Here is a 27,768-nt window from a genome sequence, read left to right on the forward strand (position 1 = left end):
TAATGCAAATTACCACCACAAAAACCGAAGCAGCAAGCTTTAGGAAAGTCAAAATTTGTCTAAGTGTCAAATTGAAACCCCCATGATCTTACAGTTGTGGCCAAAGATGAGGGCCTCCACCGATCAGCAGAACAAGTCCACAGTCCTTTCTTCATTTATTCAGGGCACAGGGTGATCCACATGGGTGTGGCTGTGCCCGCTAGTGTACCTCAGCCCACTCAGGGGCTTAGTGGCATATAAAGATCAGTGGGGGGTCTACACCTACCATACATTGAAGGCCTATGCCAAAGATAGCTTGTTGGTGCAAAAAGCCACACAACCCCTTTAAACAAAAATATAAACACGTTTAAAAACAAAACAAAACAGAAAATCTGTTTTAAAATCCATTTTGCATTTTATTTGCGTATAAACAGTAGGAAAGAAAGCTACTAATTTATGCCTAACACATCATGAGTCCGGCACATGTTTGGTCAGCTATGAGGAGTGCAAAATTAGTGCATTTAAAAGTATCATTTACAGTGTCCCTTCATGAACAAGTGGTTCCAACTGTACAGTCTATACAAATACACGACACATGGAAAACAGATCTAATAGCAAAAAAAGGTCATCGTTCTATCAGCCGAACACAACAAATCTGTTCTGTGATAGGAGAAAGTCATTTGGCATTCCTACAGTGTTATTACACAAGCGGATATTAACTATTCACATGGCCTATATCTACGGAACCTGATCATTGTATGATATGTCGTACATGGCCGTAGAGTGCCTAAGGCCACATAGCTAGGAAGATTATACTTCTTGTATCGAATCTCATATTACACACCTATGACGGAGATTCTCAAGAGGAGATACAGCATCATGGTGCAGCCGTCGTTACCTCCAGTAACCAATCTGCCAGATTAAAAGTGACAGCTGAAGAGTGCCGTCCAGTTGGCTACATAACCAGATAACCCCAGACCGCTCTCCACTTGCCTAGGCAACCCAACTACATCTCCTGCTGTCACTTAAAAAAGGAACCTCTCAACTATAAGCACCATAAACTAAGTTATGGTGCCTATATCGTTTCGTCGACGTGGAGTCCATGGAGCCTCTTCATACTCTCCCAAGTCCCCCGGCAAAGTCAGTAAGTGCACAACACTTGACTCTTCAGAAGGATGAGCGCATGCATGGCTATTCATCTACAAGAGTGTGCACAGCCTTATGAAGAGTCAAGCTTGCTGTGTGTGCACCGACTTTGCTGGAGACCACCACAGGAACGGGGGACCGGGTGAGTAGGACGCAGCTCCCCGGACTTGACATGACCTAAACTATAAGTACCGTAACGGTTTATGGTGCTTATAGCTGATGACATGTTCCTTTTAAACTTATGGCTTGACACGGACGCTACTGGACGGACCCTCTATAGAAGGCACTTTGGGCCTCGTGTCAGGATTGTCTCATAGAAAGTCTCCTCCTTGTGCAAAACACTCAGTTAATGTTTTATAGTATAACCTGCAATGAGAATGAGGCGTAAAACATTGAGTTAGATGCTTTGAGGGACAAGGCCATTCTTCTAGGAGAACGTTTTGATACATAAGGCTGTGTGTGTTTAAGGTCCATTAACCGAGAACTGAAGGCACTGTGAGACATTCACAAAGATACTTCCAATAATTAAAAAAAAAAAGCATTGGCCACTTCAGGTACTTGAGAACGTACAAGCAAAAAGTTCACCATCAGCCAAGGACCATCAGATCAGCCACCTCTTGTGCTGGAAATATAGTGAGGATTTAGTCCTGGGCTACACAGATTTTGGAGCTACCTATTTCCAACAAAGTCTTTAAAACCCATTTGGCAGAGGTTTTTCTGCAGATCAGTCGTGTTGCTACATATATAGCTCCAGCATGGAGTCATCATATCTGCACTCGCTCTTCCGTTATGACAGATGCATGAATACCGTATACTCCGGGCCATAGAAAATGTCAAAGGAACACAAGGATGGCTTTTTGGAAGAGGCTTCTTTGCTTTTCTTAGAACCCCATACTGTTTCTACACAATGAGAATGTGTGATTTTACAGAAGCCTGAGCTCAACCTTCTATATCCCCAAGCTATGTGCATGAAGCCTGTATGGCAGCACATAGAGCGCCTGTGATGAACCAAAATTAGTGATACAGTATGTAATAAAACATCCATAGACTGCTATTGGTCTAGTAATAGATAGCCTCAAGACATCTGAATTTAAAGCGACCCTCCGATCCTGGAGGGTCAGAGCAGCATCCAACGTATATTAATACATAGGTTAGTCGGAGAACCGGTGCAGCCATCTTTGTTTCTCCAGGACCGGAGGGTCGCTTTAAGGGAGACAGAGGGAACTGAGTAAGTGAGCATTTACATAGCCGACTCCATGTTTGCAGCTCCCAGAACATCCATCTACATTGACCTCCATGTCCGCAGCTCACCCCGGACACTACACACACTGCCACCTCCTATTTTAGGTCTGTGTTAGATTAGTAGAGATCAGGAAAAAAAAAAAAAGTTAGGAAACACTTTCACAGGAATGTCCTTTTTTCTGATTAAAATCTACTTTTCTTGGACCGTACAAATCAAACAGATCTCAACTATGGCTGTGTGATCCGCGCTGCACACTAATGAAGAGGTCCTCCTAGATTTGTAAGTCTTGACCAAATGCAGACAATGCTACTACAAATCTGTAACTAGTACAATCTCCATTTAAGGCCGGTGTCCCGGCGCATTTACACGATGGGCGCTGTGTATCTGAGTGTGCAGGTGCATATTTTACTGTCGTTTTTGTGCATGCGAATAGTGTGTAAAAAAGCATGGTCCCATTCATGGAAATGGGCAGTCAGGTTAATTAGTTCAATATGTGCCATTTTCATGCGCAGGACGATAGAGCGCAGAATACGCTTTTGTGAAGGAACCCATTGAAATCAATGGGCTCTATCCAAACACTGCGTATTGCGCTTGCGAATTTTGCACGTGCAAATCTGTTTGTGCGACACCGGCCTGGCATTGTGGTTGCAACGAACAAACGCTTGAACAATAAGCTACAATCGGTACAGCATGATTAGCATTAGTCTTTGGTATACAGATCGTTCTAGATAGTTCCATGTAAGAACATAAAAGAAGTCAATAGTGGTCAACATTTAGCAGAAACAGTCGTGGCCCTCACTGGCTAGGGCCGTTTTGGATCCTCTAGTTTAATTGGTCCTTATGGTGAAGTCAGTTCATATTCTAAGGTAAGTAGGGGATGATATGAGTGTGTGTAGGGGGTAAAGTGGATTTAAAGGGGTATTCCAAGACTTTACAAAACTTTTAACCTTTTCATCACAGCCAGCCACAGTGAAGAATTTAACAATGCCTTAAGGGAGATTGTTCCATTTCGTTTCCCCTACATGAGTGTTGTGCTTCCATAAGGGTGCATCACATGACCACATTTTGAGACTTCCTCAGATGTCAAGACCATGGTCAGGAACTCCTAGCTTCCTGTCCTGACCATCCTGTCTCAGCCACATGAATATTTATGAGCTGAGCAGACAGTTGTAACCTCAGCCCAGCTTACATATCCTCGGGTACATGAGCAATAAAAAGTTACATTTCTGCATGGTGTGTATGTAGAGTATACATCTTATTCCACACCATTGCTATTCACTTGACCAAGGGTCTGGAAGGTAAATGTGTGCATTGCTCTGTATGGGCGATATAGAGCCGACACTATGCATATGTATCTGTGCAATACAGAATAGCTGGATAGTGCAGTGGCCAAGAATGTAGAACATGGGAGACTAGGGTTCAAATCCTGGCTGAACCTTGTGATATTGTATGTATATATGTGGTCCAAAAACAGGTTTTTAAAAGATGGTGAAGAAATGACAAAATTAGTTGCAGGAGAAGAGACTGCTAATAAAACGGTAACTGTTATAAATATCAAAGTGCAGGGAGTGCAGGCGCGGGATTTCCCAATATGAGGATCCACTGCACACGAGGACTGTTCTCTTGTATGAAGGTAGATTACAGCTATAGCCGTGACTGTGATACAAGCTCTACATCTTCATCTTTGAGGGACAGTGAGAGGAGCTAGATGAGCATATTGGTTCAGTGGGTGGGATTTAGTATTCATGAGGATGTGTGGGAGGGGGATACAAAGTGAACAGGTAGAGGAGTAGCCCAGTGTCTTCTGGGAGATGTAGTAGAGAACAGGAGGTACTGATGTACTCAACAAGGGGGTGCGGCAGAATGAAGAGGAGGGCAGAAAAAGCAGAGGAAATGTCATGGATGGATTTATGACAGCACTGCCAGATGATTTAGGACTGCTTTGGAATTTGACTTTTGTCTCGGAATACCCCTTTAATCTCAAATATTGTCTATAAAATGGGAGGTGTGCAAATTATATAAACTATAGCGTAGTACCAGTTGCACATTTACTTCCACTATGTTGTAGAAGTATTACATTCCATTCTCCACCTTTGTGAGCAGCAGAAGAGCTCCCCAATACAGGATCCCATCTAAAGAAGTCCCTATAGTACCAGCATTGGGAAAAGCAGCTTTAAGAGACTTGTCAGTTCTGTTTTAGTAACTACTGGCATGCACCAAAAATTGCAATATTGGTGCAACTTTTCAAAGAAAATGCCTTCCAACGGCCCCAGATCCTGCAGGACAGTCCTAGATTTTGGGTGCTGTCCCAGGAGGTACACAATAGGTCACGATTTCAACTGTATCCATGTCCTCAAGACGCAGATCCAGTTGATTATAATGGAGGAGCAAGGCACCATCAGCCTTGTCGCCGATGCTTGAAGCAGGTAGGTTCAATACAGCAATGTGTTTGCGCTAAACCACGGACAGCACAAGACCAGAGAGGAGACCTGCCGAGTGATCTCCTTCATACGAGCGAGGCTAGGTGAATCTTTTTATTATTTTAAAGGGGGAGGCAGTAAAAGGGAATGTAAGAGGGCATCATTAATGTGAAGGCTACTTACTGTGTGCCACACAAAGAGGGCACTATGAAAGTGTGTAGGCCACAAAAACACACCATAACTGTGCGTTACACAAAAGGAGTGCACTACCACCTGTATGGGGCACATAGGGGACCTAGTGGGATTAGAGGCGTGACTTTACATTAAATGGGTTTTCTGGGAAAATACAAATTGATGGCCTATCCTCAGGATAGCTCAAATACTTGATTACTGAGGATCAGCTGATCGCCCAGCCCACTGTCAGCACAATAGGGCTGTACGTTGTCATCAGAAGTGTAATAGGCGGCTTTGCTCCTATTAATTTAAAGGTGTGGGAAACAGTCCAATAAACGTCTTGCTCCAACCACATTCGGGCCCACTGCGATGACAGCCGGACAGGCAATCAGCTGATCAATGAGGCTCTTAAGTGGCAGATCCCCAGCGATCAACTATTGATGGCCTATCCTGAGGACAGATCATCAGTAGTATTTGCCCAAAAGAACCCTTTGAACAAGTTGGTGCACTTAAAATAAAAATCAACAGCTTATATTTAAAGGAGTTTCTAAAAATCAGAGGTCCTAAAAGCGAGATCACCGGTGGACCAGCAATGGGGATCCAAGTCCACCATTCTCATTAGTGAGATCACAGGAATGGTCACCATCCACTAAAATGAACGGGAATTCTAGAACCCTAGTTGTACCCATGGCATAATTGTGATTATAAGAGGACACCACTTACAATATACCAGTGAAGAATAATTGATTGGATATGATCATGTGTGCCAGGAGACGTATTACTTGGCCAGTGCAAGCTCAGACACATGAGGTGATGCTGAATCTCCCCATCATGCACTTTGGAATGGCTAAGAAGACCAGCAACAACTCATGCATGCAAGATTGCCCAACAGTTCAACCGGTGTACTAGAAGATGATGAGATCCATGCGTCAGAGTGGTCTTTATTGTCTCATTGACTGCCTCACAGCCTCCTGCAGGGATTTCCTGGTCACTAGAAGCCGGACAACTTCCTCAGACCTCTTGGTGAGACGCTTTCGGGCCTGATCATGTGTGACCATGGTCATGTCCCATCCGTTCACCTAAAAGAGACGATGGCAGTTCAGACTGGAGCACGCCTGGTGAGGTTACACTGCAGATGCAGCAGCACTTTGTGAAGCAGCAAAATGGGTTATATTTTACCTGCATGATTTTGTCTCCCATTTGAAGTCCGGCCACCTCTGCGGGTCCTCCCTCGCTCACCCGTGTCACATAGATGCCCTGAAATTCAAAGCAGGTAGGCAGTAATTTACTATGACAAACTGTCAATTTGGCTCCATTTGGGAGCGGTAGATTATTACTGGGGCCAGATGTTATATGGTCATCATTGACCTTTATGGGCAAGAAGCATTTTTCTTAAACACCACAGCATGCCATAATGGGTACACTCTTCTTGGATTCGGAAAACCACAGCCATAAAATCTATTATTCACATGCAGTTTTGAAGGTTTAACAGCACCAGCCTTCTGCCAGAGTTATATGGGTATGTATGAAATATTCACTTTAATGAGATATTCTCATCTCGGAAACTTGTAGCACATCAACAGGATATACTCTAGATGTAGGTTCCACTTCTGGGACCTGCATCTATCTTCGAGCAGGGGTCTCCTGATCCTGTCCTGGCTCAGCCTCTTTGTCTATGGTGGTCAGGATTAGGGAAACCACTAAGCTGGCTGCTCTACGAGTCATTCCATGTCAAATGGTCTAATGCTCCCCACCTTCATATCTCAGATTTTGTTTAAAACTTGTGTATTAAACACCCATGGTATCAAACAAAGTTTCCCAAAGTTTTAGGTTCCTACAGCTAATGGTTCCTGAGTTAGACCCCCTGTTTAGAGGGGAAGGAAGGGGGGGGGGGGGGGGGGCGGGATTGGGGTCTACAAGTGCGCACACAACACTGGATAAAATGGCATTTTTTAGCCATTAGAAATTTTGGAACTAAGTGATCATAAAAGCTAAAAATTGGAGGTCCTGCACAGCCTTTTATGCCTAGTTTAATGGTGAACTCTTCTAGTGCCAAAGCTAGTTTGGAAACTTTGCTCGAATGCTGCCTCAAAATCTGTCAGTCATTCTCCACGGAAGAAAATTTGGGCCACGGTAGCATCTACCCAAAAGGTGATACAAACCTGATGTGTACCATATATTATACTAGTGGTAGTCACTGAAGACCCACAGGCACTTCCCAGCAATCCATCAAATATGTCATTGTTTACAAAAAATTTTTAAAAAAAGTTACCATGGGCATGCAATACACAAATTTTGAACAAAATCTCTGTTATCTCTGTTATGAAGGTGGGAACTTTTTCTTGTTTTAGAACACTTGACGTGTAAATGTCGTAGGAGTCATTCCACAACTCCCACAGAAGTGAAAGGGAGTTGCATAAACACTCGCACAGCCAGCTACACAGTTTCCGTATCTCAGAAGTTACAGAAAATGTAGCTCACTTAGTTTCACAGTTTATAAAATTCCTTCCTTCTACGGAAGTTACGGAAACGCGGTATAACAGCCAATGCAGAAGTTTGTTTTCATGACCGCTACTCGTTGTGGAGAGCAACCCTGCATTTCAGTGACAGCGATGTTTGGTTGAGATGGGGATGGCCCTTTAACCTCTTAAGGACACTACCTTCAAGCTAAAACGTGTTCTGAAACGTTACAGTACAATTTATGATAACGGATCCCCACCTTATCTGTCTTGTCCTCCGAAAAAGGGTTCTGGCTAGGGTCTTGATCAATGCCACCTCCAATACTGAACCCAAGGATCAGGTTCTCTCCCTGACGCAGCTTATGGATTTCAACTCTTTGCTGTAAAATAAATAGAAGAGAAAAATCGATCAGTGGTGTGTAGTGTATAGACCATCGCCAGTACTGGGTACAGCATTTACACTTGGTCTAGAAAAAAAAAAAATGTATCCTGCCCTTAGAAGTTGTTGTCATTTTGCCACAAAACTCGGCATGCAGTTCCATCTCAGGCAGATATGTAAATGATTAAAGTTGTGTTGTGATTAGATGGACGGTCTTTCCACCTGAGGCCCTAAAAGTGGTTCCCCCCCTGGCCTATAAAAGGCTTTCAGAGGCTCCTTGTGTGTAATGATGTCCTTTTCCCCACTTGTGTAGTGGTTGTTGACAAAGTCTGAGAGGGGTGCATTATTGGAATATGAGAAGTTGGATGGTCATTTCGTTGAATGGTCACCACCCGGGCCGTTCTGAGCAGACTGTTAGGAGGTGTTGTGACCAGTGGATGCGTGAGGGGGCGCACACACAAGGTGACCGGGCTCAGGACGCCCTCAACAGACCACCAGTAGAGAGAATCTGACAGTCCGAAAAGCATGAGCAGCTCCAAATGTTTTGTTGTCCGCCATCCAGAGACAGATGGCACCACCTTTACACCCCTGTGTCTGTCTTAACCATTTCCAGGCACTTGGCTGAAGGACATTTTGTGTCTCAGCGCAAATTACACGTATTGCCTTTGATACCCACCCATCAGTTTGCAGTGGTGCCGTGAACGACAAACCTGGACTGCAACGGAGTGGAACTAGGTTGTCAATGATGAATCTAGATTTAGTTTGGGCCCCAACAAAGGTTTTGTGTCCAGAGACTTCGGGCTGAGCGCCTCAAATCCTGCCTTTGCTGTGGAGCGGCACGCTGCCCCCACTGCTGGTGTGATGGCTTGGGGGTCCAACACATACGACAGTCGGTCCCTCTAGTAGTGGGATCAGGGACAATGATAGCTCAGCGATATGTTCAGGACATCCTGCAGCCACGTGTGTTCCTCTCATGGCGGCTTCCAAGAGGCATTTCCCAGCAGGATAATGCTTGGCTGCACACAAGGGGTCGCAGAGATGTCCCCACAACATTGCCATACTTCTGTGGCTGCCCAGTCGCCAAATTTATTGTCAATAGAACATGTACGGGGAACATCTGGGACACCTACATCGACAGCCTACGAATTTGCACGGTCTAGAGGCTCAGTTACAGCAAATGTGGACAGATATGTCTCCATGCCCGCCTGTATCACATTATACATCCAAGCAAGAGGCGGTACAACAGGGTACTAGAGCCTCCATGCCCACCTATATCACATCTTGTATCCAAGCTAGAAGGTGGTACAACAGGGTACTAGAGCCTCCATGCCCACCTATATCACATCTTGTATCCAAGCTAGAGGCAGCACAACAGGGTACTAGAGCCTCCATGCTCCCCGTATCACATCTTGTATCCAAGCTAGAGGCGGTACAACAGGGTACTAGAGCCTCCATGCCCACCTATATCACATCTTGTATCCAAGCTAGAAGGTGGTACAACAGGGTACTAGAGCCTCCATGCCCACCTATATCACATCTTGTATCCAAGCTAGAGGCGGCACAACAGGGTACTAGAGCCTCCATGCTCCCCGTATCATATCTTGTATCCAAGCTAGAGGCAGTACAACAGGGTACTAGAGCCTCCATGCCCCCTGTATCACATCTTGCATCCAAGCTAGAGGCGGCACAACAGGGTACTAGAGCCTCCATGCCCACCTCTATCACATCTTGTATCTAAGCTAGAGGCGGTACAGCAGGGTACTAGAGCCTCCGTTAAAGGGGTCAGCTTTCTGCAATAAATTATCCTTTTGCTCTGATATTGTAATCACTTATTTCTACCAACGTTACAATCACACGGAAAGTTTCATTCCGTTCGGACGAGTTCTTCTAGGGGGAGGATGTTTTTGACAGCGAGTATGTTACCCTGATGCTGCACAGAATGATGTGTCTGTACTGTTTTATTTTTGGGACACTGGGACCCGGCCAAGTCCTTTGGCTGAGACGTTATGCATTGTGAAAACGATGATCTCATATGGAGAAGAATGACAAGAGGGATCTTGGTGACAGTAAAATTATTCCAAGTCTACGGAGAAGGGAGAGTCTGCAATCTGAGCAAACCTTCCTTCAGGCATCGCACGCAAACATTTTAGTTCAACTCCATCCGTTCATGTAGATGTGTATGTAAGTGAGAAGTTGAAAGAATAGCCTTTGGAGTCAAAGCCCTTCAAAAAAAAAAAAAAAAAAAATATATAAAAAAAAAAAAAACACATGAAAAAAGCAGCATCGTGATTCAGTGCCACCAAGGCCAAAACCTCTTAAGGACCAAGCACTATAAATATACAGCGCTTGGTCCTGGGCTTTAAGCCCCGCCAATAGCAGATGTACACAGTAATAAAGCCTCTGCTCCTGCAATCCAGGAGGAGCAGGTTGGGTCCTCAACTGCCAGACACAGCAGAGGACCCAGAGGAGAATGCAGTTTTTAACTCAATGAGTGCTATGTACTAAAAATTGGAAGTATTACTTCCACTATACGACCCGGCGGGTGCCCTCTGTTACAGGAAAGCTGCAGGGGTCTTAGCAGACCCCGATCAGCTCTGCCAGTGAGTATTGTCACTACAGGGGAATGTTTCCCCTGTAACTGGGGCTCCTATGGATGCCCCAGCTATGACAGATGGTAAGAAAAATTAGTTACAAAAATAAGTAAAAATTTACCGAATAAAATAAAAATACACATAAAGAAAAATGACCCACCACCGCCAACCAAAACAGTCAACATATGCGCCCTGTAATCCAAAGCTATACAAGTTATATATCAAAACGTCCGAAACAAAATGAGGAACCCGTTCTTGTACTTTAATTTTAGCGCAAATATACAGTAAATTGACATAGTAAAAAGGTCACAAACCCTCCTAAAATTGCCTCCGTGTCTCTCCACACCTAGTCTAAGGGGAGGGGACATTTGCAGAGATAAGCACTCTCCGTCACAGTTACAAAAAATCTTGTATGTCATAAACCCGATTGGTGATGTGATTAACAATAGATTTAGTTTGTAGAATAGAGGAGGAAGCAATACACCTATTACACTTAAACATGCCCAGAGGTTTAGGATTGGGTGGAGGGTTGATAATGTCTATGGACCAATCTATCTCTTAGTGGGTTTGGAAGGTGCCTTGTGGTCTATTGAAAATAATTCTATTGAGATCCTGGTCCAGTGTCATAAATGCCTAATATCTATTAATAATGTCCAAGGCCTGTGTGGTTCCATCATAAGTTGTTATTAGTCTTACAGTTGTCCCTTTTCCTCAGGGTCATCAGAGTGGACCGATCACACCTCAATGCATCATGAAAGGTACAATGAAGAACCTCACCAGGGTAGCCCCTATTCATAAAACGATTTTTCAAGTCATGGGCTTGCTGTATTGATAATTGAGCAGTTACGCCGAATGTGTAACTACTGCCCCTTTGGTATCCTTCTTCTCAACGATAGTGGACGATTACTAGTCGGCTTGAGAAGTGTATTAGAAGAGGTGGGTTTACGAAAGGCTTTAGTAAATTAAACTCCCTTGACCATCTTTTTTCAATACACAAATCTAAAAAAGATCAATTAGTCAGGGTGAATGTCACTAGTGAAACATATGCCTATATTGTTGGGACTCAGATAGGACATGAACGTCTGAAACGACTGTATGGTCCCATCCCAAGAGGAGAACAAACACACAAAAAATCATCAATAAAGTGCCCCCAATAAATAGATCGCGCCCACTCACGAAAATGAAGGCATCCTCTACTAGCCCAGGAATATATTAGCATACACGAGGGCACAAGGACTCCCCATGGCAGTGCCCCCGAGCTGGGAGAGGGTGGTACCAAATAAAAACACGTTGCAAACAATGAACCAAACGTTTAACAACAAGATTGTGCGAGGTGTACTGCATGCCCCTGGTCTGCACAACGTATTTCACTGCCCTGACACCTACGGTAGATCATGTGGGATGCTGCCGTACAATGCCTCACCATCAATGGATGCCAATAAGACATTATCCAGTAATATTCCATCAAGTTTAAAGGGGTTCCGACATGGAAAAAAATTTTTTTTACTCACCTTGCCTGGCCCAGACCGATCGCCAGGCATGTCCCCGCCATCCGGCATCATCTTCTGTGGCTTCTAGAAGCAGAGCAGGAGCGGTCAAAATGACCACTTCCTGCTCTGCTCCGTCCGTCAGCCACTTCCGAGGTGAACGGACGGGCCGCCCACAGCAAGCACGTCACAAGCAGTGCTTGCTGTGGGCGGCCCGCCCGTCCTGGCTGAACTCCGAGATTCTGCGCGTGCGCAGTGGAGAGGCGGCCTGTCCTGGCTGATCTCGGAGATTCTGTGCGTGTGCAGTGGAGACGCGGCCCATCCTGACTTCTGTCAGAGGGCACCTCGCCACTGCGCATGCGTGCAATCGTGGAAGGGGAGCTGGCGCTGCGTTAGCCAATCACAGCCAATGTCGTCATTGAATGGCTGACGCCGCATGAGTTACCAATCACAGAATTAGCTTTCTGGAGGCGGGGATATCAAGCCCCGCATCCAGAAAGCAATGATCTATCAGCGAGGACGAGGGAGCGACAGACTGCAGCAGCACTGCAGAACGCCGTGGGAGGGGAGTACTGTTTTTTTTTCCTACACCGTATTTCCGGCGTATAAGGCGACAGTTGGGGGGGGGGGGGGGGTTGTCTTATACACTGGAATATACTGTATTTTTTTACGCTATACATAAAAACAAAACAAAAAAAAAGTATGAACTTAGCATCCTGTACCCATTGATCTGTATGAGGAAGAGCCCGGTCTGTGAGGCTTGGAATATGTCTGCATCTTCTATGAGGATGTGTTTAGGATGCTAGGAGAAGTTTTGTTTTTAACTTCATAGGAGTGTTGGAAGAAATCTTGTGTTTTACTATGAAAGACGTAGCAAACGAAAAACTGTAGAATATAAAAAGGACAAAAAGTGAATAAACGCACAATTCTCCAAAAACGTTAAGGTGTAGTTTACTCTAAAGTCATATAGGAAAAATGTAATGGAGCCGCGCCTTAGGGAAGTGAAGGCACTGGCATGTTTGCCTTGCCCTGGCATACTACAGATAAGCTCAGACCTGTGTATCCACACTGCATATGCTCAGGTAACCACCGGCTATGCAGTAAGCCAATCCGCCTAGATAAAAACACTTCTCAGATGCCAAGTGATATGAGAGAATTCTCCCACACAATGGAAACATGTTCTGCTTCACCCTCATCCTGCATTATAGGGGTGGTCGTGAGACTAATGGACACAATCATACATGCACTATCCTATCAAAAGCAGTTGGAAACCTGAGCAAGAATTGGCCCTAATGACATCAGATACTCTCCATGGCATACTGTCTACTAACATCTAATAAACTTCAGCTGGCTTTTCCCTCTATTCATCCTGCAAACACCAGATATGTTCTCTCAAAAAAAAAAAAAAAAAAAAAAGGGACGCCGGTCATATTTACTGACCCGACGTTCCACTTCATCCCAGAAACGTTCAGTAGAGTTCTGGTTGGGACAATCCAATCATGGTACATCCATAGTCTCAAACCAATGCAAGACAGCGTCATCGGGAAACAAATATCTACGCATGCCTACTCATATGTAGTTTCCATGTGAGGATGAAGAGTGGCACATAGAAGAGCAACAGGAACAGACAAGTACTAAGGGTACACTGTGTAGTTATGTCTGGGTCCCTATATATTAGGACAAGTACTAAGGGTGCACTGTGTAGTATGGTCTGGGTCCCTATATATTAGAACAATTACTAAGGGTTACTGTGTAGTCATGTCTGGTCCCCTATATATTAGGACAAGTACTAAGGGTGCACTGTGTAGTCATGTCTGGGTCCCTATATATTAGAACAATTACTAAGGGTTACTGTGTAGTCATGTCTGGTCCCCTATATATTAGGACAAGTACTAAGGGTGCACTGTGTAGTCATGTCTGGTCCCCTATATATTAGGACAAGTACTAAGGGTGCACTGTGTAGTCATGTCTGGGTCCCCTATATATTAGGACAAGTACTAAGGGTGCACTGTGTAGTCATGTCTGGGTCTCCTATATATTAGGACAAGTACTAAGGGTGCACTGTGTAGTCATGTCTGGTCCCCTATATATTAGGACAAGTACTAAGGGTTACTGTGTAGTCATGTCTGGTCCCCTATATATTAGGACAAGTACTAAGGGTGCACTGTGTAGTCATGTCTGGGTCCCCTATATATTAGGACAAGTACTAAGGGTGCACTGTGTAGTCATGTCTGGGTCTCCTATATATTAGGACAAGTACTAAGGGTGCACCGTGTAGTCATGTCTGGGTCCCTATATATTAGTACAAGTACTAAGGGTGCACTGTGCAGCCATGTTTGGGTCTCCTATATCTCAGGACAAGTACTAAGGGTGCACTGTGTAGTCATGTTTGTGTCTCCTATATATTAGTACAAGTACTAAGGGTACACTGTGTAGCCAGGTCTGGGTCCCTATATATTAGTACAAGTACTAAGGGTGCACTGTGCAGTCATGTCTGGGGCCCCTATATATTAGTACAAGTAGTAAGGGTACACTGTGTAGCCATGTCTGGGGCCCCTATATATTAGTACAAGTACTAAGCGTGCACTGTATAGCCATGTTTGGATCTCCTATATATTAGGACAAGTACTAAGGGTGTACCGTGTAGCCATGTCTGGGGCCCCTTATATATTAGGACAAGTACTAAGGGTGCACTGTGTAGTCATGTCTCGGTCCCCTTATATATTAGGACAAGTACTAAGGGTGCACTGTGTAGCCATGTTTGGATCTCCTATATATTAGGACAAGTACTAAGGGTGCACTGTGTAGCCATGTCTGGGCCCTATATATTAGTACAAGTACTAAGGGTGCACTGTGTAGTCATGTCTGGGTCCCTATATATGAGGACAAGTACTAAGGGCTCACTGTGTAGCCATGTTTGGATCTCCTATATATTAGGACAAGTACTAAGGGTGCACTGTGTAGCCATGTCTGGGGCCCCTATATATTAGTACAAGTTCTAAGGGTGCACTGTGTAGTCATGTCTGGGTCCCTATATATTAGGACAAGTACTAAGGGTGCACTGTGTAGCCATGTTTGGATCTCCTATATATTAGTACAAGTACTAAGGGTGTACTGTGTAGCCATGTCTGGGTCCCCTATATATTAGGACAAGTACTAAGGGTGCACTGTGTAGCCATGTCTGGGTCCCTATATATTAGGACAAGTACTAAGGGTGCACTGTGTAGTCATGTCTGGGTCCCTATATATTAGGACAAGTACTAAGGGTACACTGTATAGCCATGTCTGGGCCCCTATATATTAGTACAAGTACTAAGCGTGCACTGTATAGCCATGTCTGCGCCCCTATATATTAGTACAAGTACTAAGCGTGCACTGTATAGCCATGTCTGCGCCCCTATATATTAGTACAAGTACTAAGCGTGCACTGTGCAGCCATGTCTGGGGCCCCTATATATTAGTACAAGTACTAAGCGTGCACTGTGTAGTCATGTCCTAATATATAGGGCACCCAGACATGGCTACACAGGGCACCCTTAGTACTTGTCCTATTATATAGTGGCCCAGACAAGTACTAAGGGAGCACTGTGTAGTCATGTCTGGGTCCCCTATATATTAGGACACGTACTCAAGGTTCCCTGTGTAGCCATGTATGGGTCCCCTATATATTGGCCGGTTTCACACAGGTGACAAAATCGCGCAAGATGCAACAGCGCTACAAGTCGCATGTATTTGAAGCCCATGCTTTCCAATGGGTTCTTCCACATTAGTGATGTTTTGTAGGCTGCTACATTGCGAGAATACAAAATTGTGGCATGCTCTATACAGCCACGATTTGCGAGATTGTGTAGCCCATGTCTCCTTATGGACCCTCCCCATGTGTTGCATCGCATTAAAAAAATTTGGTTTTCATGCGGTGCAAGTTTTACAGTAGGAAGTACTACTGTAAAAGCCCTAAAATAAGCCCAAGCTGCAGTAAGTAAAAGAAAACAAACAAACAAACAAAAAGTAAAAAAACAACATCTAAGATGCGCTGTCCGCTCTGCAGCTCCGGCAGACTTGCTTGTAGTTTTCAGCAAACGCTTCCTAGTTTAGAGATTCAAAATGACCACCTTCAGGAAGCGCTGGCTGTGATTTGGCTGAGCCGTGGCGCTTGAGAACCAATCCCAGCCAGCGCTTGATGAACCAATCCCAGCCAGCGCTTGATGAACCAATCCCAGCCAGCGCTTGATGAACCAATCCCAGCCAGCGCTTGATGAACCAATCCCAGCCAGCGCTTGATGAACCAATCAAAGCCATTCAATGCGAAGTTATCCTTGTAGCGAGCCATAGGCCAGGCTCACATGACCATATTTTGCAGCGTGCAGGATGCGAGATATACACATGCTGTACGCAGTCCATATGTAATGATTATTATGTACTGGCTGCGTGCCAGCCATCATCATGTACTATCTTGGCGTGTATAATACATGTCAAGATAGTACATGCTGCAATTTTTCTTGCAAATTTCGTGTGAGCGGTAAAATGGCCGCCTATGAGAGATACTACAGCATATAATACTCTATGCAGACACGCTCGTGTGAGCCCGGCCTCACAGGTAGTACTCCTCGTGCAATATTATATTTAGGATGTTTGCAGCTCCTGTTTGTGTTTTTTAAGGTCGTCTAATAAAAGTTATATTTGTAATTTTCTTTGGCAGGGAATCCCTAACTACAAAAGCCGAACCCGCAGTAATCAGTTGAATGATCAGACTTCCATAAATCCAACCCCCAACCCCAACTATATATAGCATAGCGCTATAACAAAGAGGGAGACACTAAACTTCAGGAATATATGGTTTCTGATTATGTGTTTCCTTGGCAAAAAAAAAAAAAAAGTAAAAGTACTGCCAGGACTCTAGTTAAAAAGGTCCTAGCACATCCTCATGTGAGCAAGGCCGGCTGCATAGCTTTACAGCCGCTGCCCCAACAGTGCCATAGGTTTTTTACTCATCACGCCTGTTCGGGCTCTTTAGTCACCTCCGCTCACTGTCAATCAAATCGAACGTCATCCCTTGACAGTGAGTGGTGGGGACTGTCCACGAGATACTCACAGCGACGGGAGCCAGACCTGAAGAGACCCCCCCCTAAGGGTTAACAAAGGAGGGTAGGCAGAAAGGTATATCGGCCATAGTGTCAGCAGGACCACAGCTGCAAAGCTATATAGCCGGCCCTGCTGACATGAGGGCATGACATGTCGTCCTCAAAGAAGTTCTCAGAGACCAGCCTGATGTGCCAAACTACTGGCCACCACCGGTCCGACTGCCGTCACCCAACAGCTGATGCTGCTGAAGGGTGCGGGAGTCAGCCACAACTTCTAATGTAATATTGTATATGGGCAACCATTTATCCGAGTGTCTGCTATGTAATAAGCACAGCTGAAGTCCGCCAGAACTCTGTCCCGGCTCATAGTGAAGGGTCCAGACTGGTGAACCCCCTATATAATATCTATATGTCCTGATACCATAGGTGGGGGTTGTCTTTGTGACATAACCCCTTAAAGGTCTATGAGTCCTGCCTGCTTCACCCTGCCCACATATGGAGTCTGTACATAGTCGTACAAGGAAAGAGGTCAATCAGCAGCAACTGGCAGTTTATCCATTCGCTGATTGCAAGCATATATAGGCTACCTACACATGGGCTAGCGCGATATTTGGCCGCGAAATTCTGACCGATATCTCACTTGCCTTTTTCCTGGTGATGTGGGGCGTTTTTAGGTCAAGCACGCCTCCTTCACTTCAGTAAAGCAGCGATCCTGCGGTGCGGCAAGTGTTTCCCATTGTTTATAATGCGATGTGTTTTACTGTCACACTGAGAACAATGAGCGAATTTTCTCTGTGATGCGACCGTTCACCCTCATTGAAGGCCACTCCAGCAAAAACACATGCCTGCCCCCTCACCTGACTGCCTGGCACACTCTGGGGGTCCTCTCTGCATGTTCCAGGCAATTCCATGCAGTGCAGCCCCCTGTCGGCCGCCATCCTGAGAGGCAGATTTTTTTTTTTTTTTGCAACCTTCACTTTCAAATCCATCCCATGATGCATCAGTCCAGCATTAGCTAGGGTTATACCATTCTACCTGGAACAGTTTAATCATCATTACCTTCAATATTCACCTAAGTAAGCTACAGCCCATACGTATGCAGTCAGGAGGACGAGCTGTGATCTCCTCTATTATACCTGTGTGATCATCATCAGTAACTGTGACAGGAGTGTCTGTATCCCCCTCAACACAGTTGCAGTGGTAGATACATGTAGTAGCATTGCATAGACTGTGAAATGGACTAGAAAACGAACACATAACCTCAAGTAGATCGGAGCTGGTCAGAACGGAGATCACATGACAATCTGAGGGGGAAAAAAAAAAAAAGAGGCTCGAAGTTTTATAGAAAAACTAGCCAAGATAAGGCCTCCTTCACACAGGCGTTTATTACCATAATTAATGCGGCGTTTTGAACGCCGCAGTATGACGCTCCCATTAAAGTCAAAGCCGTGTTTATGACGGAACAGAACGGACTCCTTTGACTATAACGCGGTCCGTTTGGTTTCCGCTCAGCTGTCCGTCATCTTACCGGAAGAAAAAAAGTCCTGCATGCTGGATCCGCGACAGAATAATGATCATCCCAGCCGCGTGACGGGACAAAACGAAACCGCTGATATCCCTGTATTTCAGCAGTTTCATTTTCACCATCAGGATTTTCAGGCCTCTGTGTTAATCACGGTAAAAAGCGTCGAGCGCGGCCTTAAGGCTCGCTCCCACCGGCATATATGTCCCGTGAAAAATGCACTGCCTGAAGCACATTGATTTCTATCGGCCATTTACGCATGGTAAAAGTAAAATTAAAAATCGCAGTATTTCCTAATTTGCATATTACGTGCGCAACGAACACCAATACAGGCCATGGGAATTTAACATGCGCAGCAGATACGCATGTCCTTGCATATTTGCTGTGTACACTGCATATTACGTACATTAAAAACACACACGGAATACGTCGCCCTTCAAAAACTAGCTTAAATATGCTCTGTGGGACCCATGCACCTCTTCAAAAAGGGTGGTGGTGGGGGGGGTCGCTTGACCCTCGCTCCGACTGGTGAGCAGAGAATTAACAGAGGTGGCTGCGCATGTCCGCGACTCTCCATTCACTTCTATGCTAGTCTCTTTAACCCCTTGAGTGGCACGTCCGGAAATTTTCCGGGACGAGCTCCACTGCCCATAGCGATATAGCCCGGAAGATTTCCGGGCTATGTATCACTATGGGAGCTGCAGAGCACAATGCTACAAGCTGTAACATTGTGCTCTGCCTGCACTGTCCCACAGAGAACAAAGTAAGGGCTTTGAAAAACCAGCAGAAGATATTGCCGATATGCCGGCAATCTCCTGCTTCTAAGTCTCCTGCTTTGTTTATAGGTTGCCATAGAGACCATCGGCTTGTCAGAAGCAAGCCGATGGTCTCTGTGGCAGGGAGAGCTGGTGCTTGGCTGTCAGAGGACAGCTAGGTACCAGCTTTTACAGCAGAGATCAGAGAAAACCTCCGATCTCTGCTGTGTTAACCCTTTACATGCTGCAGTCTATGTGACTGCAGCATGTAAAGGGCTGTCACTGCAGCATGTAAAGGGCTGTCACCATCGGACCCCCGGAATGTGATCAGGGGGTCCTGATGGGTCCCTGTGAAAGTCCCCTAAAGGGACAAAAAAAAAAAAAGTAAAAAAAAAAAACAAAAGTAAAAAACTTATAAAAAAAAAAAATTATAAAAACACTTGTCTCCCTTTACTTGGTAAAAAAAAAAAATCAAAAATACAATCACACATGTGGTATCCGTGTGCGTCGTAATGACCCAGAGAAGGAAGTTAATGCATTATTTAACCCCTTAATGACATGGCCCCTTTTTTTCTTTTTTCCCCCCCATTTCTTTTTTTCCTCCCCCCTGTTTAAAAAAAATCATAACTTATCCCGCAAAAAACAAGCCCTTATATGGCCATGTCAATAGAAAAATGAAAAAGTTATGGCAACTGCAAAATTAGTTGAAATTCAATGATTAGACCATTTAAAAAACCTGCCCTGGTGGGCACGACAGGGTGGTAGGAAACCCGCCACTCAAGGGGTTAAGGCGAGTTTCATGCGAGCGCACTTACACTAGCAGAGATGCCAATTTTGAGTGCAAGGAGTTTTGCAAGAAAACCGCATGGCAGCACTCACTATGTTCTTGTTCATGAGGAGCAATAAAAAATAAAGACATGCTGCATCTGCATCGCTGCGAGGAAAGGAAAAAAAAAAAAGTTGCAGATGTAAACGCCCTCATTAAAAACAATGCATCTTGCACAGAAATCGTGCGTGAAAATTAAATCGCCGGCGTAAATGCCCTCTAAACGTTCCATGATGAATCAGGTCTGCTTACTTATAAGAACCCACAGTTTTCCGGATAACTAGGGAGCAATCTGCAGGGAGAGGCAGGAAAAGATCACCAATGTCCTGACATGTCAGCCGCTGTAGATCTGCTGCTGTCAAAGTCTGGGTGACTCAGGCAGGAAGTGACGAGGACCCTCAGGAATGCGGCTGCGATAGGGACGTCAAACACACCTCCGCTATCGCCAGTACTCAGAGGTTGGGAGATATCTTATGAACCACGTCCACACTGGTCCCAACGGGCAGCTTGCACAGATTTAAAATGTTACACTTTGACAAAGGATTTCGGATGACAGACCTCAGGACATGTAATCGCATGTGAGCCCCTTCCTTGATTTTAACCCATTAAGGACCAAGCGCCAAAAATAATATACGGTGCTTGGTCCTGGGATATATTCCTGGCTGATAGTAAATAAACGGCGCAGGATTAAAGCAAACTAGCAGGAGCAGGTTGGGTTCTTGGCTGTTAGACACAGCCGAGGACCCGGAGAAGGGGTTTTTAACTGCTTCTGCCCTATGTAGAGAATACAGAGAGATCCTGCATGGGACCGCCGGCAACCGCCAGCATAACAGAGCTGTGAGGTCTTAGACCCCTGACCAGCTCTGACGGCGACTACTGTCATAAATATATAAAATGACCCGCTGCTGACGCCAACAGTCACCATATTGGCTCTGTAATCCGAGATTATACAAATTATATCCGAAACAAGAAATGTCAAACCCGTTCCTGTTCTCAATTTTAAAAATTATATTTAAGCTAAAATACAAGACTAGGATTTTAAGAAGCAAGAGACTTTAACACATTACCTCGAATGAAATTATATATATATAATAAAAAAAGGCATAAACAAAATAACCCTATAAGTGATGGAGAAAAAAAAAATTCTGCAAAACAATTTTTGTGGGGCATCGCCCATTGTTTTTAAGGGGCTGGTGGCAGCATCGCACCACATGCTAAGTGCGATGTGATATATTTATTTTTTTTCACTACATAAAACCACCTCGCATCTGTGGTGAAGTCATTCGCGGCCCGATATCACACTCACCTGTGTGAAGTTAGCCATCAGCTACATTCACACGAGCGTGAATCATGGAAGCAATCAAGCACTGCAGGAGTTGTTGTCCAACATCCCCCTGGTGCCCAGGAGACCCCACTCACTGGGGAGGCTAGTTCTGGATGCAGCGCCATTCCTTCAGTCACAACTGAATTTACGAAGGAGCCTCCAACGCAATCGTGACGTATGCAATTTCAGTGCACCACTGCATGTGCAGCGTTACCTTGGTTAGTCATTCCTTCCTGTCTGAACCCCCCAACCTCTTCTTCCTCAAATGGTCATGTGATCTTAATTCTGACCAGCTGAGGGTTCCCCTTTCCCGCTCCATTTGGGGAGCAGGAAAAGGGAATCGCAGCAGCTGAACAGCTCCACCCCAGGACAGGACCGAACAGCGCCAGCGACCCCCATTGACTATAACGGGGTCCATTTGGTTTTCACTCAGCTGCCCGGCTTTTGGACAAAAAAAAAACCACAGCGCTGCATGCAGGTCTTTGTGGACACGTAAAACGCAGTTACATGTATATTCATTTGTGTGGGTTTTTTTTTTGTTTTTTTTTTAAACAAACATGTTGCGAGGAGCCCGTTGCTAAAAACTGGTGACATCAATTTGGCCTTCTTGTGTTTTTTTGTGCATAAGAAAAACAGTTTCTATGGATGCAACATGCGGGTTACAAAGCACAAACACCCCAGATACACAAATACTGGAAACTGAACGATTTTCTTGGACCAAGGTTGCATACGCCCCTGTGAACGAGCCCTTAAGTGCAGAGCGCACGGCATCCCATAGAACAGATACATTAATGTCATATAGCACCAACACGTTCCGCGGTGCGACTACAGCAAGCAATAAATGTAGATTACATGAAAGTGTAAGAAAGCAGTCCAACTGCCCGGGGAAGAGCATTCCAGAGCATGGGAGCAGCACAGGAGGAGTCTTCAAGAATGGAACAGACTATGGCCTTAGGTCACCAGAAGGATCTGGGAGTAGAGCTAAGGTGCTAAACAGATTATAGAAAGGATGTTGAGTCAATGACATCCATGAACCTTGGGAGAAGTCCATTAACATGACCGATGCCTGGATACAGAAGCCCCCACTGATTGGCTTCTTAAACAATGCAACTTGTCTGGTATTTGCTTTAAAGGGGATGTTCAGGATTTGTAAGGACATCGCTACTTACATACAGAATCCGCACGACTGTCCAAGTGCTGGACCCAACTAGTGGATAGATGCGGTGCGGTTTTTTTTTGGGGGGGGGGGGGGGGGGGGGGGGGAGAAACTTTTTTTTTTTTTTCTAAATCCTGGACAACCCCTTTAAAGCGCTTCTCCGGTTTAGATAACCTACACTCTCACGGGCAAGCGCGATATCAGACCGCGAAACTCAGCCCAGTATCACACTTTCCAACATTTGATTTTCATGGTGATGCAAAGCACTGGAAGCCATTACAAGTGTTTCCCATTGACCTCAGTAGGAAACATTGTATCACACAGTCCACGGCACGCGCCTCCCATGCAGGGTCTTTGAGAGCCCCATTGAAAACAAAATTAACAACGCGTTCAGAGGAAACACCGCGAGGAAAGAATAAAAAAAAATTATTGTGTGAATGAATCTACTCAAAAGAATGGATTTTCTATTCGTGCGAGTTTTGGGGCGCTGGCATCGGAGGCGGGCCTCCTTCCCATGGCCCACCCGCCATCGGAGGCGGGCCTCCTTCCCATGGCCCACCCGCCATCGGAGGCGGGCCTCCTTCCCATGGCTCACCCGCCATCGGAGGCGGGCCTCCTTCCCATGGCCCACCCGCCATCGGAGGCGGGCCTCCTTCCCATGGCCCACCCGCCATCGGAGGCGGGCCTCCTTCCCATGGCCCACCCGCCATCGGAGGCGGGCCTCCTTCCCATGGCCCACCCGCCATCGGAGGCGGGCCTCCTTCCCATGGCCCACCCGCCATCGGAGGCGGGCCTCCTTCCCATGGCCCACCCGCCATCGGAGGCGGGCCTCCTTCCCATGGCCCACCCGCCATCGGAGGCGGGCTCCTTTCCATGGCCCACCCGCCATCGGAGGCGGGCTCCTTCCCATGGCCCACCCGCCATCGGAGGCGGGCTCCTTCCCATGGCCCACCCGCCATCGGAGGCGGGCTCCTTCCCATGGCCCACCCGCCATCGGAGGCGGGCTCCTTCCCATGGCCCACCCTACAGCAAGTCACCCAGAGGTTTACACGTAGGACTTTTCTATATCATATCTGACCATGCAAGAGGATGAGAGCCCCAGTATTCCTCCGGGCGCCACACCAAATGTTTCACTGTCTTCTAACAAAGACTTCACTATCCAAAAAGGTTAAAGACGCGCCCCGTCCTCGTAGCCAGGGGTTTTATTTAGCATTCCACTTGGTGACATCCGTGAGCGCTGGGAATATACGTAAAGTCTGCGGGAGGTTATATTTAGATCCAAGACTACAAGGATGAATAGAAGACGTCTCCACAGAGCCCAAGTCACCTCCAAGTGGAGCCACAAAATCTGGGTATACGGTCCGCCCGTGTGGCACCTACCGCAAGATTACAATACATATTATTAAAAAAGGGAATGTTATTTTTAAAAGCGCCATAAATTCTAGCAAGACGTAAAAGACGTCCAGCGAGGAGGCGGAGTCCACAACCTGTCTGCAGTGTCAATAGCAGAAGGGCCGCGGGTTAGACGGCTCCCATTAACTTCAATGGAACCCATCTGTGCAAAAATAGGGCATGGTGCGGTTTTTTTCTCCGTGAGCGGGAAAAAAATTGCACTTGATTTCCGCTCGTGTGCAGGAAGAAGCGCTTTGCCATAGCGTGATATGCAAGGTATTCTCTGCAGAATCTGGAGACGGACACCCATGCCGGATTTCACAATGCAAATCCGTTGGTGTGCAGCTGGGCTTAGGCCTCAGGCAGGTTTTGGCTGCGAAATATGGGCGTCCGTCACAGGGTTCCGCAGCAATAACCCTCCATAGCATGCTATGGCAAAGTGATTATTTTTTTTTTATGCCATCAATTGCAGCATGCTGCATTTTCCTGTGGTTCTCGCACGGACAGCTTCCATCGAAGTCAATGGAAGCCATCCGACCGGTCCCCAATTTTCATCCTGGACGGGCCGCAGATTCAGTTGGAAAAGCAGGAGTTTAGAAAAAAAAAGTCCGCACTGCAAATGTCCGACGGCGAGTCGTGCGGACCATCCGCAGTACAGAGAAGCCGGAAGAAGACAGGTCCGCGCAGACGCTGGCGAAGAAGGCTGCCTGCACACACAGGTAAGCAGGGTCACCCGCCGCGGTCAGGGCCGGATTCCGTAGGCGGAATCTGGACCTGCCGTGTGCATGAAGTCTTAAAGGGGTTGTCCCGCAAAACAAAGTGGGTCTATACACTTCTGTATGGCCATATTAATGCACTTTGTAATGTACATTGTGCATTAATTATGAGCCATACAGAAGTTATTCACTTACCTGCTCCGTTGCTAGCGTCCTCGTCTCCATGGTGCCGTCTAATTTTCAGCGTCTAATCGCCAAATTAGACGCGCTTGCGCAGTCCGGGTCTTCTTTTCTCAATGGGGCTCCGTGTAGCTCCGCCCTGTCACGTGCCGATTCCAGCCAATCAGGAGGCTGGAATCGGCAATGGACCGCACAGAAGCCCTGCGGTCCACCGAGGGTGAAGATCCCGGCGGCCATCTTCAGCAGGTAAGTAAGAAGTCACCGGAGCGCGGGGATTCAGGTAAGCGCTGTCCGGTGTTCTTGTTTAAGCCCTGCATCGGGGTTGTCTCGCGCCGAACGTGGGGGCTGTTGAAAAAAAAAAAAACGTTTCGGCGCGGGACAACCCCTTTAAGTGACAGCCTGGTACAGAGGGAGAACCGTGTCCACGAGTATTTAAAGAGACTGTCACTATCTTTTTGCACCCCTCTCTCCTGGCAGCACAAAGTAGTGACAATCGCACTGACTGCAGGGATGTCTCTGCTGTGTGTATCTGTGCAGTACTTTTGGAGAAACTTGTATTTTATCAGTAGCAGCACAGAGAACTACTTGGAAGTAGTCCTGGATGTTCATGAGCTGCAGGCTAGTCACACCCATCTCACCCTCCAGCCAGTGATTGACAGCTGTGTGCCCATTACTGTGCATAGTGAAAGCGCCATCAATCATTGGCTGGAGGCCGGGTGGGTGTGGCTACGCTGCAGCTCATGAATATGCAGGACTAGTTCTGTGGCTGGATGCTACTACTAAAATGCAAGTTTCTGCAAAACTCCTGCAGATACAGTCAGCAGACACATCTGCTCTCAGTGAAGGCTGCTAAAACATGGGGACCGCATCTCTTTACGGGGACGGGATCACCAAAAGAAGGATTTTCCATTTTTCTAATCCGCTTTTATTTTCGGATTGTAGAATGTTTTATTCTGTTGTCTGTAGACGGGTATTGGAGACATTTAACAGCATTTAGAGATGTGCTTTACAGCAGCTTCACGGGCCGCTCACACAATGAGCAGGAGGGGACCCAGCGACTTATATGGGAGACTGTTCTAGACGTGCTCTGTGAGCGGTGCGGAGGGTAGCAGACAGTCCCAGCTGATCACCCCTTGGTGGATCCGGTGTTCTATGTATATAAGTGTGAAGTCCCGTTTACACAAGGATTAGCGCTCAAAATTAGTACAAACGAGTGAAAGTGAGCGATAATCGTTCAGCGTGAAGCGAAATTAACCAATCACTTGTCGTTCGTGGTTGTTTAAGCCAATTAGCGTAAAAAACCTCGTTAGCACTCGCTGGCTTCTCGTCCTGTGCGACAGCTCCCCGCTGAGCGGATGAGAAGCCAGCAAGCGGCCGGCAGGACTTTCAGTTTGAAAGCACTGCACGAGCACCCATGACCTTAGCCGTGACGTCAGTGCCTGTGACGTCAGCGCTCGTGCAGCCGCTTAACAGACTGCCGGTGTAAAAGAGCCTTTACCTGTCAGTGTAATCCTTCCTGTGAGGTTACGCTGCGTTAAGATGTAATAATTATTGTTTAAAAAAAAAAAAAAAAATCATTTAAACGAGCAAGAGCGGCGCAGAGGGTCCTGAAGGTTGTGAGTTCAATCCCCGCTTGGTTCAGATAGCCGGCTCAAGGTTGACTCAGCCTTCCAGTAAAATGAGTATCTGAAAGCGCCCCCCCCACTTCCTATTATGACAGCGGGCCGTATGATCATGTGGTGGGCAGGTATCCCCATCCATCAACTGCTGATGACCCATCCTTAAACAAGTCCTTAATTGAAAATTCTCAACTATGGTCCCTGTCCCCCTGCCTCTTACCCACAGAGAGAGAACATGGCAACCTAAAAAGAGTCTAAGGCCTCCCTCACACAGGGCGTTTGCAGAAACGCTCAGTTTTTCAACGCTGCGTTACTGCAGATTCCGCCCCGTTTCAGCAGCGCTGGCATACTTTATTCCAGCGTTTTGGCTTCAATTTCACCTCGGCTAAAAACGCAGCCAAGGATGCTGAAAAGAAAAAAAAAGTAATACTCACCTAGCCGCTGCGGTCCGGGTCGGGCCCGCTGGTCTCTGCCGCTGATTCGAGCTTCCTCTGCACTCACAAGTCTATTGCCCTAGGCCAGGTTTGAGAACCCCGCCTCCAGCAATAGAGTGCTGTGATTGGTTGTCGGCGCTTGCGCGATGCCCAATCACAGCCCTTCATTGACTGTCTCAGCCAATCAGAGCGGCCCTGCAATCCGAGGTTATACAATTTAGGCCGATGCACATCTGCACTGGAACCTCCGGCGCAGATCCGGCGCAAAATACCAGAAAGAAATGGAGCTGCATGCGGTAAACTATCAAGCGGGTTTTTTTTTCTTTTTCACTTTTTGTACAAATTATCCCTAAAAAAATGTAATTGGAAAAAAAAAAAAAAAAAAAGGATTACAAATCTACAAATAGCCTATATATATATATATATATAACAAAAGAAAGCAGCAAAAATAATCTTTGCATCCAAAGGTAAAAAGGAATAAATTAATTTTTTTTTAAAAGCCATAAAACCGCCACATGCATAGAAGAAGAAAAAAAAACTCATTAAAAAGGGTCTGGTCCTCGATCACCAAAACACTCCGGTCATTAAGGGGTTAAAACCAACTTTCCAGAACTTTTCCCTGGGTTGCAATAACCGGGGATTAGCGGCAGGATGACTTCCCAGCAAGCTCTATGGGCGATGAGCTCAGCCACAAGTCACCAACAACTTGTTACCGGGACTAGAACCGCACACGTGTGAGCGCGGCGGGAGGAGAGCACTCACCACCACGGCGGTGACCGGCTGTCCCGGGATAAACGACATCCCCGCGGATCTTCCACAACTAGTCGCCACCACCCGCAACTGGACAAAGCGGCCCGGGCCTCGTCCACGCCCAGCTCATACATA

The 27,768-nt window shown here is 46.2% G+C and overlaps 1 protein-coding gene across 1 annotated transcript; it reads right to left on the reverse strand.

Moving 5' to 3' along the window:
- Positions 1-370: 370 nt before the first annotated feature.
- On the reverse strand, positions 371-27,768 carry TAX1BP3 (Tax1 binding protein 3). The gene is made up of 4 exons (XM_066599489.1): positions 27,646-27,768; positions 7,682-7,801; positions 6,142-6,219; positions 371-6,041 (listed from the first exon to the last, which is right to left on the reverse strand). Exons 1-4 carry the CDS (start codon positions 27,682-27,684, stop codon positions 5,904-5,906), a joined length of 375 nt encoding a protein of 124 aa, XP_066455586.1. The 5' UTR covers positions 27,685-27,768; the 3' UTR covers positions 371-5,903.

Source organism: Eleutherodactylus coqui, chromosome 4, assembly GCF_035609145.1.
Source record: "Eleutherodactylus coqui strain aEleCoq1 chromosome 4, aEleCoq1.hap1, whole genome shotgun sequence".
NCBI lineage: Eukaryota > Metazoa > Chordata > Amphibia > Anura > Eleutherodactylidae > Eleutherodactylus > Eleutherodactylus coqui.

What these genes read in the sequence shown, in the direction of transcription:
- TAX1BP3 (XM_066599489.1), bottom strand. Translation starts at nt 27,684, where the DNA reads ATGTCGTTTATCCCGGGACAGCCGGTCACCGCCGTGGTG. An exon ending in CGGAGGACAAGACAGATAAG is followed by an intron (nt 6,220 to 7,681) that starts GTGGGGATCCGT and finishes TTTGAATTTCAG; the next exon opens with GGCATCTATGTGACACGGGT. An exon ending in TGGGAGACAAAATCATGCAG is followed by an intron (nt 6,042 to 6,141) that starts GTAAAATATAAC and finishes CGTCTCTTTTAG; the next exon opens with GTGAACGGATGGGACATGAC.